Raw genomic sequence first — 15347 nt, forward strand, 5'->3', positions numbered from 1 at the left:
ATCCTTAGAGATGACATAATTTTCTTTAAAACAATTGAACATCAATAATTGTGGTATATATTGACTCTACCCAGGAATACTGCCCGGATGGATGTATTCTCGGGTACCATCGATCGGGTTCGAATTTCCGCTCAAAGTTGTGTGATACGTGCAAATAATGAGGGTCATTGAAATAAATGATAAAAAAAAAAAAAAGTGGAATGCTTGTCCATCTCGAGAGCAAACAGATGAGGGAAACTATCCTTCAATCTGATACCGTTGATCCAGTAATCGAACCAGAAGCTTATATAATGATCGTACGATTAATTGAAGGCCAAACCCCTCCTTTGTTACGGGTTATAATAAGATCTAAACCATCAGTTTGGTTTCAATCAACGAGTCGTAAATTTGTTACCCATTAAGGCTCAACACAATGCACGTACCTCGACCCCCATTTGTAGAAAAGTAGTAGATAATAATTCTACTAATTTATATATATTAATTTTAATTATATCTTACAATCTAGTCTTGAACCTGATAGGCTGATAGCATGAAATTTCTACATCAAAGACCCTTAATAGACAACAACATCCGTTTCATGAAATAAAACAAAAACCTAATCTTTGAAGCTTGAAGAAAGCAATGAATCAAGAAAGCAATCTTCCGGACAAGTAAAGAGCCAACTTATCTCTAGCGATGGACGCATTTTTATCCGCCACGTCACAAACTTCATGATGATAACCCAAGTCATGTTGACGACTAGTCAAAGGCAAGTCATCATCAAACACGTCGTCTTCCATGTCAATCACAATATTATGAAGGATACAACACGCGAGAATAACTCTCGGTAACCTATTCTTGTCGGGTCGCCACATCACTCCTTGAATCACCCTCCATACATCTTTCAAGCGGGCCAACGCCATTTGTGCAACTAACCGTGTTGCAAAATGGCGTTTGTTGAATTCGGATTTTGTTTCGGGCAGGTCACGAGTTTGACCTTGGTATGGAGTTATGAGCCATGGTAGAAGAGGAAAACCCGAGTCTCCAACGATGTATTCTTGAACATTGGTTCCTTCTGAAAGCTTCAGTTTTTTCCCGTTTAGTCTCTCGCCTTTTTCTGATAGATGGTAAAAATTCGATTTTTGAAGCACCGATGCATCGTCCATTTTCCCCGGCCATCCTGTTACTACGTCACGGAATCTCATGTCGGGATCCACGATCACCTGCAACCACAATTAACATTGTTAGACTAAATTAACCAAAGTATATATATATATATATATATATATATATATATATATATATATATATATATATATATATATATATATATATATATATATATATATAAGTTAGACTAAATTAACCAAAGTACCTTGTTATTATGTTTATTAAACACTTTGATTTTCCATCAAAGTTATAAAGTTGTTTCGCAAACTTCAGAAGTAAATTTACTTATTTACCCATTCTCAACAATTGGTGTTACTGATTTGGGTCAGCATTACCCATTTTAAGACAGATGATGGTTACTTTGTGACGAAGAGCCAATTACTACATTTTAATGGTCAGAACTCATGTATAGAACAGTTAGCCATAACACACAGAGATGACAAATTGGTGGGTGGGTTGAACTGGATAACGGGTCGATGGGTTTGGGTCAAGCTGGATAATAATTGGCATAAATGGGTTTATCCTGAGATATTTTTTATTCCATTTTAAAAAATTTCATCATTCATGTATTTTAGCATCTTAAATACCATAATAACTGATATTATATTAATTCAATACTAATACTAATATAAGTTTTAGAATTGAATTATATGCTTTCAAAACAAGCTTTTGACCCAATTAGATTGCTTCTTTTTAGGTTATTTTTTTATTTATTTACTCTTTTGGCCTTTTATATACTCCAACCATTAACCATACCCAAATCTGCCCGATTATTGGTAAATGGGTAAAAAATGCCACCTTTACCAAAACATCAATTCTACTTACCTGCAACATCATACTGTGATTGTCCTTACGATCAAGCCAAACATCGCTTGTCCTGTCAGTCGCTGACAACAACATCATAATGTGTGTGGTATCAATTGCGCCACAACAATTTGGAAGGCCTCTGACATTTTCAAATTTGGATTTTATCTGTGAAATCTCGTGTTCTGTTGACGGCCATTGAAGATGGTGGAGCCCACGTTCTTCTATCGCCTCAACAAACCGCCAGGTCACCTGAGAGACAGTTGAGTGGTTTGTACCAAAAAAGTTGGCTACACCATGCAATGAGTCACCAGAGCTCAACCTTCTTAAAGCTAAAGCTACTTGATCATTTAAAGACAAGAATTGACCGTTCAAGAACGAAAAGTTGGTTGCTTTGGTCATCATTGGCTCGTTTACGAGTGAGCATATGTAGTTGAATGTTTTTCTTGAAACCTTAAAAAATGTCTCAAATTGGTCTACACCTTTTGATGGTGATACCAAACCTGCAGAGAGATGCACACAATCCTTTAACAAACTGTATTTATTACAATAAGACGTTATATATACCAAGACGGGTTGATATGAAGTATAATTACTAAAACAGAAGAAAGACGAATATTAAGGTTAGATTAGACATTTTAAACGTTTATACAAAATTTAAAGTATGTATGACTAAAGGAGTACCACCGAAACCATTGTTCTAAGCGCTCAGACCAAATATACAAAGAAATTTACATTATGATATCTCAGCAGTGGTACCTAAATTACCTGTTTCTACTTATAAGATGCTAAGATCAATGATCAATGACTAAATGCTACTCCATTATGAAGAAAGATGCATCGATATAACTAGAGAAGTCGAACAGACTATCAATCAACTTCAATTATAAACTAATTTTGTTCGATGCTGAAGGCAAAACAAATTAGGTGTTGAAAACGTGGAGTATTTCTTTGACTTTCACAAGTCAAATTTCTACCTCTTAACAAACAACTAAGAAGTGTATTTGCAGTTCAGGACCTGCACTTTTACAATCGTCCGGATATATATAGTTATATGCCGGTATCGATAAATTTCTAGTTGATTCCCTCAAATGTTACCACTCAACATAATCAAAAAATTTACAGCACCATCTTTTTAGGTCAAACACAACAAAGGTGAAACACAACTTCAGCTATCAAACATCTATTTAGGTCAGGAATCAAGAACACATAAAATAATAAATAAATAAATAAATATAAACAGAATATAACAAAACCCACATACCAAATGCACCTAAAGAAGAGTTGTAGTACACCAAAAAAATTGAATATTTTTTTTTAAGGTTTGAAGAACATTAATTACCAGAAATCTTCCTTGAAAATTCATGCCACCAATCAATAGAAGGCTCTTCAGAAGACTCAGAAGCCAACCCATTTTCAATCTCTAGTTTTATTTTCCTTTTGTTTCCCCTTATAGGACCCATTTGCATCAAGCAGATGACCAAATTGGAGATGTTAAACCCTTGAAACAACAAATAATAAGTTAAAATAAAATTAGTGAGAAAAGAAAACACACATGGAAACACTTAAAAAGATTGTACATAAGTAATGGCAACAAAAAAGTTAAAGAAGAAATTAAAAATCGTGTGTGTTTAGTGTGGGTTTATATTGGGGGTGATCGTAGCATGCAAAAAAAGGGTTTCTAGTAGAGATATATTACATGGGCAGATGGATTGAAATAAAGACTATTGTTAGAAAAACTTATAAAAAGCAATAAAATACAAAATATATACAATCATATACAGCGCACGAGCGCACGAGGAGAACGAGTGGGTTAGTGTCTAATTCAATGTCTAATGTCTAATATTTATATTTATTTATTATATAATTTATTTTCAATTATTTTAAAAACTAAATATTACTATTTTTGTCATATTTTTTTTTTAGTGTCTTAAATTTATTGTCCACATTCATAAATAGTAAAATTATTTACTCTTATTTTATGCATCCAAAATAAAAATTGTAAGTAAAATCATTTCAATAGAAATAACAACAACAACAATAATAACAAAAAGTTATCGTCCCGATTTTACTATATAATTTCCTATCACAAAACAATATTGCATTTTAACATTTCAAAGGTCATTCTGTCCATTCAACCATTGCAAGTTGTTCATGATTTATCCAATTATAATTCCATAACCTGATCTATTCATATCAGTGTTACTTGGCCTTTCCAGTAATATTTCCATTATTTTCTTACCCTGCAATACTGCAATATATCCTCCATGAACTGCCAAAGTTGACTTTAAAAAGTCAAACTGCATAAATTAGCCATGGCATAATAAGCTCTTTGTGCTATCATTTTTTAAAACCCAATTGCCTTCACCATGAGTTCATTTATCAGTCTTTAAACCAGATTCTTGACCCAACAAAACACCACTAATTCTACTTTGACAGTTTGATATATAAGCGAGTCAAACGGAACCCGCTTTGCAGAATCCAAACTCCACATACAACCCAATTTACCATTCCAAAATCTCGAACAAGCCACTCATACGTTACTAGTTGTTTTAGATGTCAAATGTATTGCTAACATCAAACCATCTTCATTAAGTTATAATAAAGACCCTAAACAAAATGTTAGGCCTTCGTATCAAATTAAATACAGCTTTCAATCAGGATCCAAATGTTGTATTTAGTATACATTATCATCACATGTTAATAACTTTTTTTTTGAGCCTTTGTAAACAAACATTTTTTTGTGCAATTATATATGTGCAGCAAGAATTACTTACAAAATGTACAACCAAATCAATTAATCGATTAACCAAACTTATTTGACATGTAATTACCGTGTAGAACGAAGGAAATGAGGCTTCAGTCCTTTTACAAAATGAGGTTGTGTCAATTTCGCATAAACACCATCTTCCATTGCTACAAGAGAATCATGAGTCCCTTGTTCCACAATTTGACCTCCATTGACTACCAAAATTTTATCAACTCTTCTCATCATCGATGCTTTTCGTGCAACTAAAATCGTTGTTTTACTTCCAATTAAAAGTGTATCAAGAGCTTCTTGTACAACACGTCTGGACTCTGGTTCAATGCTACTCTCTGCTTCATCAAGCAACAAAATTGGCGCGTTTTTAAGCACCACACGAGCAATCGCTATCCTAAGTTTCTGTCCAGGTGTTAGTTCCAATCCACCGGGTCCCACTTGCGTCTCATACCCTTTAGGCAAACTACTAATAAATTGGTGGGCGTTTGCGATTCGTGCTGCTTCTTTAATCTCCGTTTCACTTGCATTATGTCGTGCGTAAACGATGTTTTCTCTAATCGTGGTTGAGAATAGTACAGGTTCTTGTTGGACAAAACCGAGCTGACTTCTTAACCATCTTAGATTAAAATGTTTCAGATCTTTTCCATCTAAAAGTATCTGCCCAGAAACCGGATCATAGAATCGTAATATTAAAGAAAGTATCGTGCTTTTTCCCGATCCCGAAACGCCCACCACCCCAACTGTGTGTCCACCGTCGATTTTAACGCTAAAATCTCGCAACACCATGATTTCTAGATTTCTTTGGTAACAAAAGTTTACATTTTTAAACTCGATAGTTCCATATGCACTAACGGGTTCAAGTGCAGTAGGATCATTAACGTCAATTTCGGGAACATGATCGATAATATTGAAAACCCTCTCGAGGTTTTTCCATCTTTTGTGTATTGCAGGCGTGATCCCAAACGGTTCCACCAGCGCAAAAGTTGCAAAAGTGAAGACAATGTATTCTCTAAGGGCTGTTGGTAGGTTAATATAACCGTTTCTGACTGAAACTGCAGTATACCAAAGTAGAACAGCGTTACACGCAAAAAGGAGAAATCTTGAAAAGCCGAAGACGAATCCAACTGATATCCCATGAAGGAACGTTCGTTTGTAGACTTGTTTTAGGTATAAAGTATAGAGTCTTGAAGCCTCGTTGGCAGCAGAATATGCGATGACTGTAGATATGTTTCGTTCCGCATCTTCCAAAACCATTGACGCTTTCTTATGAAGCTCCTCAATGGACTTTGAGAAACCAGATAGCCAAGTTCTCTTAAAGTTAACATTAGATTTATCAGTCTTCAAACATTATTATTGTGATTGTAATTAACATATGTCATGTTTTAAACGTATATGATTAAGATTCTTTTTTGCGCCGTTGGTCCCTCGTTTATACATCAATTTCCATGCCGCGTCCCTGTCATTTTCTTTTAGCTCTGGTGATCCCTTGATTTTACAAATGTTGCATTGGTGGTCCCTCCATCTATTTTTCGTTAAAAAAAAGTCCGTTAAGTGCCATCACGTGATGTCGTTTAAGATGAATTAAACGTTATTAAACGACATTACGTGTTAATCACGTGATAACACTTGACGGAAATTTTTAACTAAAAAGAGACGGAGGGACCACCAAGGCAACATTTGTAAAATCAAGGGGTCACCGGAGCTAAAAAATGACAGGGATTCAGCATGCAGTTTGATGTATGAACGAGGGACCACCAGCGCATAAATTCCCAGATTAAATTGTCAGAAAGGCTAAATAATTTGTTGATAGCTGATAACCTGTGCAAGTGCAGAGACTGTCAGAAATGGTATGGTAACCAACGCCACCAATGCCAACCTCCATTCAAGAGAGAACCCAATAACTACTGCAACAAAAACAGCACAAAAGTCCTGGACAAGAGTACAGAGAAGGTTGCTGAAAACAGCACGCGCATATGTTGCATCAGTTGCCAAATGCATCAGCAAGTTGTCACTACTATTTTCATCTTTATCAAACCATCCTACTTCACTCTGCACCATGGCTGAAGATATACAATAAGCAAAGGTCAAAAATTACGGTTTGGGATATCTGACTTGTTGCTAAACTTTGGCTATGTTAGTATCTATCTTTTCGTAAATACAGTTCCAAGAAACCAGTTACCTTAGATAATCACCTAGACTTAAGAGCTAATGAAACTAAAAAGTCCCTTAAAAAAAAATATGTTACCTGAAAACATCATTCTTCTGATTCTCTCTGTCATTTTTTCTCCCATGATTCCAAAGTAGAAGTACTGCAACACGGTGGCGACTAAAACAACAATAGCCATACACGCAATTATCAAACACCATTTGTCAACATCAAAATGACTTTCATCAGTTCTATAGTATGCGGTCAGTATCAGCCCAACAACATACGCAAGGATTGGTCTAAATGATCCAAATATTGAGGCCCCGATACTTCCTAAAATAGCATACAACCAATCTGGTAAACTTAGCTTCACTAGTCTCCTTAAAGATATTGACTTCTGATATTTAATGTTGTTTTCCTCTTTTAACTGAGTCACATCACTATTGATTCTTTCCCCTATCGACGAATTATCACCCGATGTTTCATTCCTACTTGGTTGCCTGAAAAAAACTGTAACTTATTTAACCATCACAAACACATTACAACTGGTAAAAGCATATGTAAAATTGCATATTTAACGTACCTTTCGGGAAGTTTCACAACTTCTTCACATCTAAAAAGCTCCGAATAAAGACCACAGGTCTCAATCAGTTCATCATGTGTACCCATTTCGACACATTGACCACCCTCCATCACAGCAATGACATCAGCATCTTTCACAAGGCTTAATTTCCGAGCAATCATTATAGTAGATCTCCCAAGCGTAATCATACGCAGGGTCCCTAAAACAGCAGTTTCTGCTTCTAAATCAAGCCTGTTTGTAACTTCATCAAGCAACAGAATCTTAGGATCCGAAAGAACGGCTCTAGCAATAGAAATTCTTATCTTCTGTTCATCTGTCAATGCAAAACCTCTTCTGCCAACCTGGTACGCAACAAATTCAAATAGTTTTGAATTTGCTAGAATTAAAGGTTTAATTAAAAGGTGGTTTCATGAGAAATCGATATCGGATATGCATACCTGAGTCTGGTATCCCTTTTCAAGGGAGCTTATAAATGAATGTACATGCGCCTTTTTAGCAGCCTCCTCGATCTGATCTAAAGTGATGCCCGAGCGTCCATAAGAAATGTTGTCTGCTATACTTAAACATGCTAGAGCTGGATCCTGTGTTACAAGGCCTATTTGGTGTCTGACCCATTCTAACTTCAGGGTTTTAATGTTCACTCCATCTAAAAGAATTTCTCCTGCTCTCCATTACAAAAAGGTAATAATTACTTAAAAAGACGGCAACATAGTTGATAGCAACTTTGACCACATAACAAAGAATGGTTCAATTTTGGTTATTCATGCTCTCGAAAGGGTTATAAAACTTTAAATATAAAGGAAATGCGCCAAATGTTCCGACCGGTTAAAGTTACCTAAAGTGTATATTTTTATGCATAACCTTATAACTTGATGATATGATAAATTAATTAAAAAAAAAACATCCTTACTAATTAGAGTAACAATTGAATGTAAGATGATAAATGTGAATGATCGATTTTACCCATGTTAGGATCATAATGGCGTTCCATAAGGGGAATTAAGCTACTTTTTCCCGATCCACTTCTTCCCACAAGTGCCACAGTTGTTTTTGCAGGGACAGTAAGGTAAAATCCACTTAAAATAGGAACCACAGGACACGAGGGATAACTAAAATAAACACTGCGAAACTCAATCGTTCCTTTGACAGATAATAAAGTACTCCCATCTGATTTATCATCGGCGGGACCCGTTCGTCTTATAACCCCATAGAGCCTGTACGCAGCTATACGACCTTGTTCAAATGAATTCAGGTTTGTTGACACCTGACTCGACCCACTACAAGATAATAACAATACATCAATAAGTGACAATAACTAGAACCCTTTTTTGTATACAAGTAAACAAGAAAAGATGCTTACACGCCACTTAATACTACAGCGAAAATAGCAGTGATGATGTCAGCACCAGTTGCTTTTCCACTTGTAACTAATAATCTTCCGACCCAAAGTTGCAAAGCACAAGAACACATCCCGAGTCCATACGTGGATCCAACTCCAAGTCCTTGAACAAGACTTACTGTGATACCATATTTTAGTGTATCGTGAAGAGACGATGCGTAACAATGCTTGGCCCATGCTTCGTTTGTAAATGCATATAGGGTCCTAATGTTTGACAGCGCCTGCAACAATTTTGGATATGTATTATCACTAACCAATAATATAAAATGAGAAAAATAACTGACTCGCCACATTCTACCCGCACCAAGTAATCACCCATTTTGACCCATTACCCAACACGTCCCACCTGCCCAATTTCCACCTCTACATTACCCCATATAAAGTCTGCAAAGAATCGCAATTAACTTATAACACCGTTAACTTATAGAGTAGAATTATGAATTATGAGCACACACCTCTTCAGCTATGCTGGCAGTATGAACATAAGCATCTTGAAGGCTAAGTTCAAAGTTATGGAGATATAAATTTGAAACACCACCTGCAGCAACAATTAATGGACCTGTTGCCAATGCTACAAATGCAATCTGCCAGCAACTAAAAAATGCAATAACAAGCCCTCCTAAACATATAGCAATGTTGCGCACACAATATCCAACCTGAAAATTTAAAGTCTCCTGAATAAATAAATTGGGCAACAAGTAGATGAAACATAAACAACAATATAACAAATACCTTTTCGCCAAGGGCACATTGAATAACCTGAACATCGGTCAAGACTTGGTTTACAATACCACCATTGTTTCTATAGGTATCAAAAAAGCTCATATTTTGGCCTAATATTACTTGTACATACTTTCTCCTAATTAAAGCCGTTTGTCTTTCTGCGGCAAGACTCCAACACCAAACCTCTGTATTTATTAAAAAAAAAAAAAAGAAATCATATTCACTAAGAGAAGTTAATGCATATAGCTTCATTTTTGTAGAAGTTTCATCTAGATTTAATACAGAATCAAATTTATAGTTTATGGTAGCTTATTAAATAATATAAAGTTGTTATCTTACCAATCCACCCAGAAGCAAAAACTGCTAAACCTACAATAATAATATACACAGCATACTGCACATATCAAGAACAACAAAATACTGTGTGAGAAATTCAGAAATAAATCAACAAATCCGTCAAAAATGATTCACTAATGATCTCACAAATATTAGAAGACATTAAATCAATATCATCAAATTTTTAGTTCATCACTTTACATTGTGAATGGATTCGAACTCAAATATTTGAGAAAGACAGCCAATTTCTGATTTTAATGCAAAAATTTTATTTAATAAGGTGTATATGAATATGAAAGTATACTGACTAATATAAATATATATTTATAGATTATATATAAATATTCATTTTGAAATTTGAATTTCAAAATTTGGTAAGATAGGGTTCATTGTTACGTACCTGAGAAAAATGATCAAACAGTTGATCTGCATTACTACGGAAATTCAACAAGTGAATAATCTTTCCAAATAAATGTATATATACTGCAACAGAACCACCATGAACAACACCACTCAATGATCCAACCGCCATAAGTATCCAATCAAACACGTCAGCATATTTAAACAACTCCGTAATCGGAACAGCAGATGACGTAATCACTCCCTCCTCATCTTCAATTGATTCATATTCCTCTCTAAAAGTTCGGCGACTGGTGGTTGAGTTAAAGTACGATATCGGCGTCTCCGGAACATCGGAATTCTCGGACACCGGCGTCAGTGGGCCCGCAACTTGCTGCGGTGTCAAACCAAATTCAAACATTGTTCAGATTTGATTAGTTGAAGCTTGATAAGCGTAAACTTGATCAATTTAAGTAAGTGAAAGTGTGAGATTGTTAGTAATACTAGTATTTATAAAAGGCGAACTGAGAATCAAAGAATGTTAGGGGTGTTAATTGATTCCGTTTATTAGTGTGTATATATGTTGTACTGTATATATTATGTCTCTAGGTTCCCGCTACTTTGTTTTGGCGGTTTTGGAGGTCACTTTCCATAAGCGTTAAACTAGAGGATATGAATATTTAGATATTTGTATTAATTTTTTAGAATCAATAATCCTATCCTATCTTATCATATCATATCATATCATATCCTATCCTACTATACATTAAAAGAAGATTTTTATTAGATAATAATTTTTTCCAAAACCCCGTTTAAAACCCTTAGATTAAAAAATGACTTCACCTTACCCCTTAATCTAATGGTCAAAATTGTTCATCTACATCTATTAGCTAATAAATCAAATTAGTTTCACAATTGTCCCTAAATTACCCTTGGAGTAAAATTGCATACACAATGATTATCTGCCGTTAATACCCTTCTAATTAAAATAAACACGGAGCTTCTCGCTACAATACTGAGATCATCTTACTCGATTAAAACCTTCGCTAGATGAAGATTCAGTGCTCCCAGTTTCATCATCATCATCTACAACGAATCGTCTTAAACATTTGATTTTAATCTTTTAAATCGTATTCATCAGTAAATAAGTATGTGGAAATCACGATTAAACCCTTAACGAAATCTAATATTCTTGCTTTTCTAAATCTTCTGATTTCAATGGGAAAATCAAATACCCTAATTTGATTTCTTGCCGTTATTCGGTTAGTCAAATCTTCGATGTATATTACGTTTTCAGAGTTAAGAGCATATGGATGGCGTATTCATAGCTTTTAATTCAAGAAATCAAAGTAAGTATTTAACTGAATTAGGGTTTGTATTGGGTTAATGAAATTGAAATTTCAGTACTTGTATTTTCTTTTACCATGGCATTTCATATGATATAGTAATGTATAATTAAATCGTTGTAGCAAAAAAAAAACGATCCTTAATCAACATCTTCACATAAACCTCCAACAACATATGTGAATATTAATATTATAGTTTCGTTTGATGACTGAAATATTTATTAAGATGTATATCTCATTAATATAGTTTATGCAAACAATTATTGTGTACTTTTCTATGCAGCACGAAGTGAGGTGTATGCTGCTCCATCGAACTACAAATCTCAATTCTTGGCGAGAAAAATCTCGATACGAAAAGGTTGAAAAATGAGGTAATATTATGATTAATTAATGCTTCTTTACATTACGAAGTTGACATGACATTTGTTAAATTAAAAAGGCTATATTTTTTTTTGTATGTTCTGTAGGTGAAACGCTTGGAAACGCAACGAAAAAATTGTTCATTAAAGGTAGAAAAGTTGATGGAAAAACATGGTTGGATTACTTTTGAAAAACAGTTTTTTGGGAGAAGTGGGAGTGATTACGATTTCACATACCGCGACCCACGTAAGGCAAGGGAACAATTTGAAAAGCAAGGCAGAACAAGCAGGGGGTAACGTTCTGCAACATTTTAATAATAGTAATAATGCTTTTTAGACAAATTTCTTTGTTGCAGAAAATAAAAACTGGTTTTATTTATTTGGTTGTTTTTTTTACTTGAGGACTTGAGATAAGGGTGAACAAGGAAGTTATGGCCATGTTTGAGAAAGCAGAAGAGTACAATGATTTGATATCGAAGAAGAACATTATTGAGGTTACTGAACATAGATTATCATTTAAAATTCAACTATGATTGTTTGTCACTCACTGATGATTTTGTATAGAATGATAAGTCGAAGATTGAGTTGGTGATTGAAGAGCTTGACGAGAAGAAAAAGGTGATGCTAAAAGTAACCTGGGTTAAGGTGAATAGGCAAGTTTCTTACCATGTTTTTCTTTGTGTGTGATTTGGTTTATTGATCAAACTATAGAATTCGGCTTGACTTTTTTATTTCCAGTGATTTTGGATCTATATTTTCTACTTTATTACCGGGCACAATGGCAAAGCTAGATCTACCGGAGGGAGGTGTCTTTTTGGACGGGTTAGAAGTCCGTGTGGCATTTGGGGGTGTTTGTGTAACACCCCAGCTTAACATGACCACAATATTGTCCGCTTTGCCCGCAGGCGCACGGCTTTTTCTTGGCGACCACACACGATAAGCACTTTCCCAGGAGGTCACCCATCCTGGTAGTGCTCTCGCCCGAGCACGCTTAACCATAACGTACTCGCACTTTTACTTAGCCCGTGATCCCAAAACGCGTTGAGTCATTTAAGCGTGGGTATTACCTTATAATCCCATGATCACTCATGTATGTGGGCGATGTGGGATTTGCCTAGGGTGTTACATTCACCCCCCTCAGGGACTCATCGTCCTCGATGAGGTTTGCCCCACCACCCCCAACATCACATGAGTGGCTCTGAATATTGTCCGCTTTGCCCGCAGGCGCACGGCTTTTTCTTGGCGACCACACACGAGAAGCACTTTCCCAGGAGGTCACCCATCCTGGTAGTGCTCTCGCCCGAGCACGCTTAACCATAACGTACTCGCACTTTTACTCAGCCTGTGATCCCAAAACGCGTTGTGTCATTTAAGCGTGTGTATTACCTTATAATCCCATGATCACTCATGTATGTGGGCGATGTGGGATTTGCCTAGGGTGTTACATTCACCCCCCATCAGGGACTCATCGTCCTCGATGAGGTTTGCCCCTTCTGTAACACCCCAGCTTAACATGACCACAATATTGTCCGCTTTGCCCGCAGGCGCACGGCTTTTTCTTGGCGACCACACACGATAAGCACTTTCCCAGGAGGTCACCCATCCTGGTAGTGCTCTCGCCCGAGCACGCTTAACCATAACGTACTCGCACTTTTACTCAGCCTGTGATCCCAAAACGCGTTGTGTCATTTAAGCGTGGGTATTACCTTATAATCCCATGATCACTCATGTATGTGGGCGATGTGGGATTTGCCTAGGGTGTTACATTCACCCCCCTCAGGGACTCATCGTCCTCGATGAGGTTTGCCCCACCACCCCCCAACGGCACATGAGTGGCTCTGATACCATTCTGTAACACCCCAGCTTAACATGACCACAATATTGTCCGCTTTGCCCGCAGGCGCACGGCTTTTTCTTGGCGACCACAAACGATAAGCACTTTCCCAGGAGGTCACCCATCCTGGTAGTGCTCTCGCCCGAGCACGCTTAACCATAACGTACTCGCACTTTTACTCAGCCCGTGATCCCAAAACGCGTTGTGTCATTTAAGCGTGGGTATTACCTTATAATCCCATGATCACTCATGTATGTGGACGATGTGGGATTTGCCTAGGGTGTTACAGTTTGCAAACAGTCGTTGTCAGAACTTAGCGGAGGGCAAAGATCATTACTTGCACTGTCATTAATTTTGGCATTGCTCCTCTTCAAACCACCTCCAAGTTATATTCTGGATGAGGTATTTGAAAATTTTGTATATTTATATTTCTTCAGTTTCAACGTACTTGCAAGTAACATTATGCCATTAATGTTTTTTCTTGATAAAATGTCTTTCAACTGTCTTGAGCAGGTTTATGCAGCACTTGATTCAAGTCACAAAGATAATATTGGGAGGATGATCAAAGCTCATTTTACACATTCACGGGTTTATGTGTTGAATTTTTAATTACATGCCCCACTTTTATTTTGCAAGATGGTTAATTCTAAAACCCCTTAAATTTTCTTCTTTAGGACACTACGTAATCTTAAGCTTAGGTAAGTTCATTACTTATAATTTTTGTTGAAAATAAAAGTAACCAACAATTTTGTTTAAAATTTTTATCATACATAAGAAAGTTAAATAAGTTAGTCAAATGGTTAGTCTTTAAGAGGGGTTAAGTAAGGGGTCAAAATGGGTAGTGTTTTAGGTAGGGTTAAATAAGGCGTCAAAATGGGTAGTCTTTTAGTAGGGTTTAATAAAGTGATAAAGTGGGTAGTCTTTTAGTGGGGTTAAATTTCCAAAAAAAAATTGCTAGGGCTTGTAGCCAATTCCACGATCATGATTCTGGATCGGCATATGACAGAAAGATTCTGTACCAGCGGTGTTGGTGGTAAGATTCAACGATCATCGTCGTCTTCATAAAGACACACTTTTGCAATCGTCGTATCATCTTCATCAGGTAGTCTTAAAATCAAGGTTACATATATTTATAATTGTAACTTCCGATATTTATTATGTGTTAATTATGGAAATAAGTGTTTGGTTTTAATTGATTTGTTGTTGTTCTGTTACAAAATGCTGATTCGGTGCGTTACACTTTTGCGATTATAACTTTTTTCTCAGCTAAGATTTCGTTTTTGATTTTGTTTTCGATTGCTTCTGATAATGTATTTTTTCTGCATTTATCGTTCATGTTAGCCGGTATTTGCTTAATTTTTAGGTTTTCGTCGTTATTTTGATTAAAGTTGAAGCCTGCAGTTTGCCTTTAGTCTTTGTTGCGATCGTTAATTTCATATGCTTCCTGTATTGTTATCACTAATTATGCGTTTGAAATTTTTTTTTTGTTGCTTTTACACTTTTAAAATTTTGTTGAGCGTGTTGTTCATGATTTTCCTTGCAGGTGTTATGTAAGGCGTTAAAGTCTA

At 36.0% G+C, this 15347-nt stretch overlaps 3 protein-coding genes across 3 annotated transcripts; all 3 read right to left on the minus strand.

Annotated features, from left to right (window-relative positions):
• Positions 1 to 507: 507 nt before the first annotated feature.
• On the minus strand, positions 508 to 3502 carry LOC139876384 (protein ALP1-like). The gene is made up of 3 exons (XM_071863698.1): positions 3296 to 3502; positions 1975 to 2456; positions 508 to 1202 (listed from the first exon to the last, which is right to left on the minus strand). Exons 1-3 carry the CDS (start codon positions 3420 to 3422, stop codon positions 627 to 629), a joined length of 1185 nt encoding a protein of 394 aa, XP_071719799.1. The 5' UTR covers positions 3423 to 3502; the 3' UTR covers positions 508 to 626.
• A 516-nt stretch (positions 3503 to 4018) lies between these two features.
• LOC139886639 (ABC transporter B family member 20-like) lies at positions 4019 to 9722 on the minus strand. The gene is made up of 10 exons (XM_071870572.1): positions 9575 to 9722; positions 9298 to 9498; positions 8804 to 9063; positions 8407 to 8720; positions 7881 to 8104; positions 7444 to 7784; positions 6960 to 7360; positions 6533 to 6774; positions 4788 to 6025; positions 4019 to 4539 (listed from the first exon to the last, which is right to left on the minus strand). Exons 1-10 carry the CDS (start codon positions 9665 to 9667, stop codon positions 4506 to 4508), a joined length of 3348 nt encoding a protein of 1115 aa, XP_071726673.1. The 5' UTR covers positions 9668 to 9722; the 3' UTR covers positions 4019 to 4505.
• On the minus strand, positions 9702 to 10791 carry LOC139841563 (ABC transporter B family member 6-like). Its single transcript, XM_071831780.1, has 3 exons — positions 10302 to 10791; positions 9905 to 9959; positions 9702 to 9748 (listed from the first exon to the last, which is right to left on the minus strand). The coding sequence occupies exons 1-3, from the start codon at positions 10659 to 10661 to the stop codon at positions 9702 to 9704; spliced, it is 462 nt and encodes a 153-aa protein (XP_071687881.1). The 5' UTR covers positions 10662 to 10791.
• Positions 10792 to 15347: the final 4556 nt, after the last annotated feature.

The sequence above is a fragment of the Rutidosis leptorrhynchoides genome, chromosome 1 (assembly GCF_046630445.1).
Source record: "Rutidosis leptorrhynchoides isolate AG116_Rl617_1_P2 chromosome 1, CSIRO_AGI_Rlap_v1, whole genome shotgun sequence".
Classification (NCBI taxonomy): Eukaryota; Viridiplantae; Streptophyta; class Magnoliopsida; order Asterales; family Asteraceae; genus Rutidosis; species Rutidosis leptorrhynchoides.

Coding starts and splice junctions, on each gene's coding strand:
- LOC139876384 (XM_071863698.1), bottom strand. CDS start 3,422: ATGCAAATGGGTCCTATAAGGGGAAACAAAAGGAAAATAAAACTAGAG. Junction 2,457..3,295: donor ATTTTCAAGGAAGATTTCTG/GTAATTAATGTT, acceptor ATCTCTCTGCAG/GTTTGGTATCACCATCAAAA. Junction 1,203..1,974: donor ATCACAGTATGATGTTGCAG/GTAAGTAGAATT, acceptor TTGTGGTTGCAG/GTGATCGTGGATCCCGACAT.
- LOC139886639 (XM_071870572.1), bottom strand. CDS start 9,667: ATGAGCTTTTTTGATACCTATAGAAACAATGGTGGTATTGTAAACCAA. Junction 8,721..8,803: donor GCTGTAGTATTAAGTGGCGT/GTAAGCATCTTT, acceptor ATTATCTTGTAG/TGGGTCGAGTCAGGTGTCAA. Junction 8,105..8,406: donor CCATTATGATCCTAACATGG/GTAAAATCGATC, acceptor AATGGAGAGCAG/GAGAAATTCTTTTAGATGGA.
- LOC139841563 (XM_071831780.1), bottom strand. CDS start 10,661: ATGTTTGAATTTGGTTTGACACCGCAGCAAGTTGCGGGCCCACTGACG. Junction 9,960..10,301: donor TGTTTGATCATTTTTCTCAG/GTACGTAACAAT, acceptor TGATATGTGCAG/TATGCTGTGTATATTATTAT. Junction 9,749..9,904: donor TTTTGCTTCTGGGTGGATTG/GTAAGATAACAA, acceptor ATAAATACAGAG/GTTTGGTGTTGGAGTCTTGC.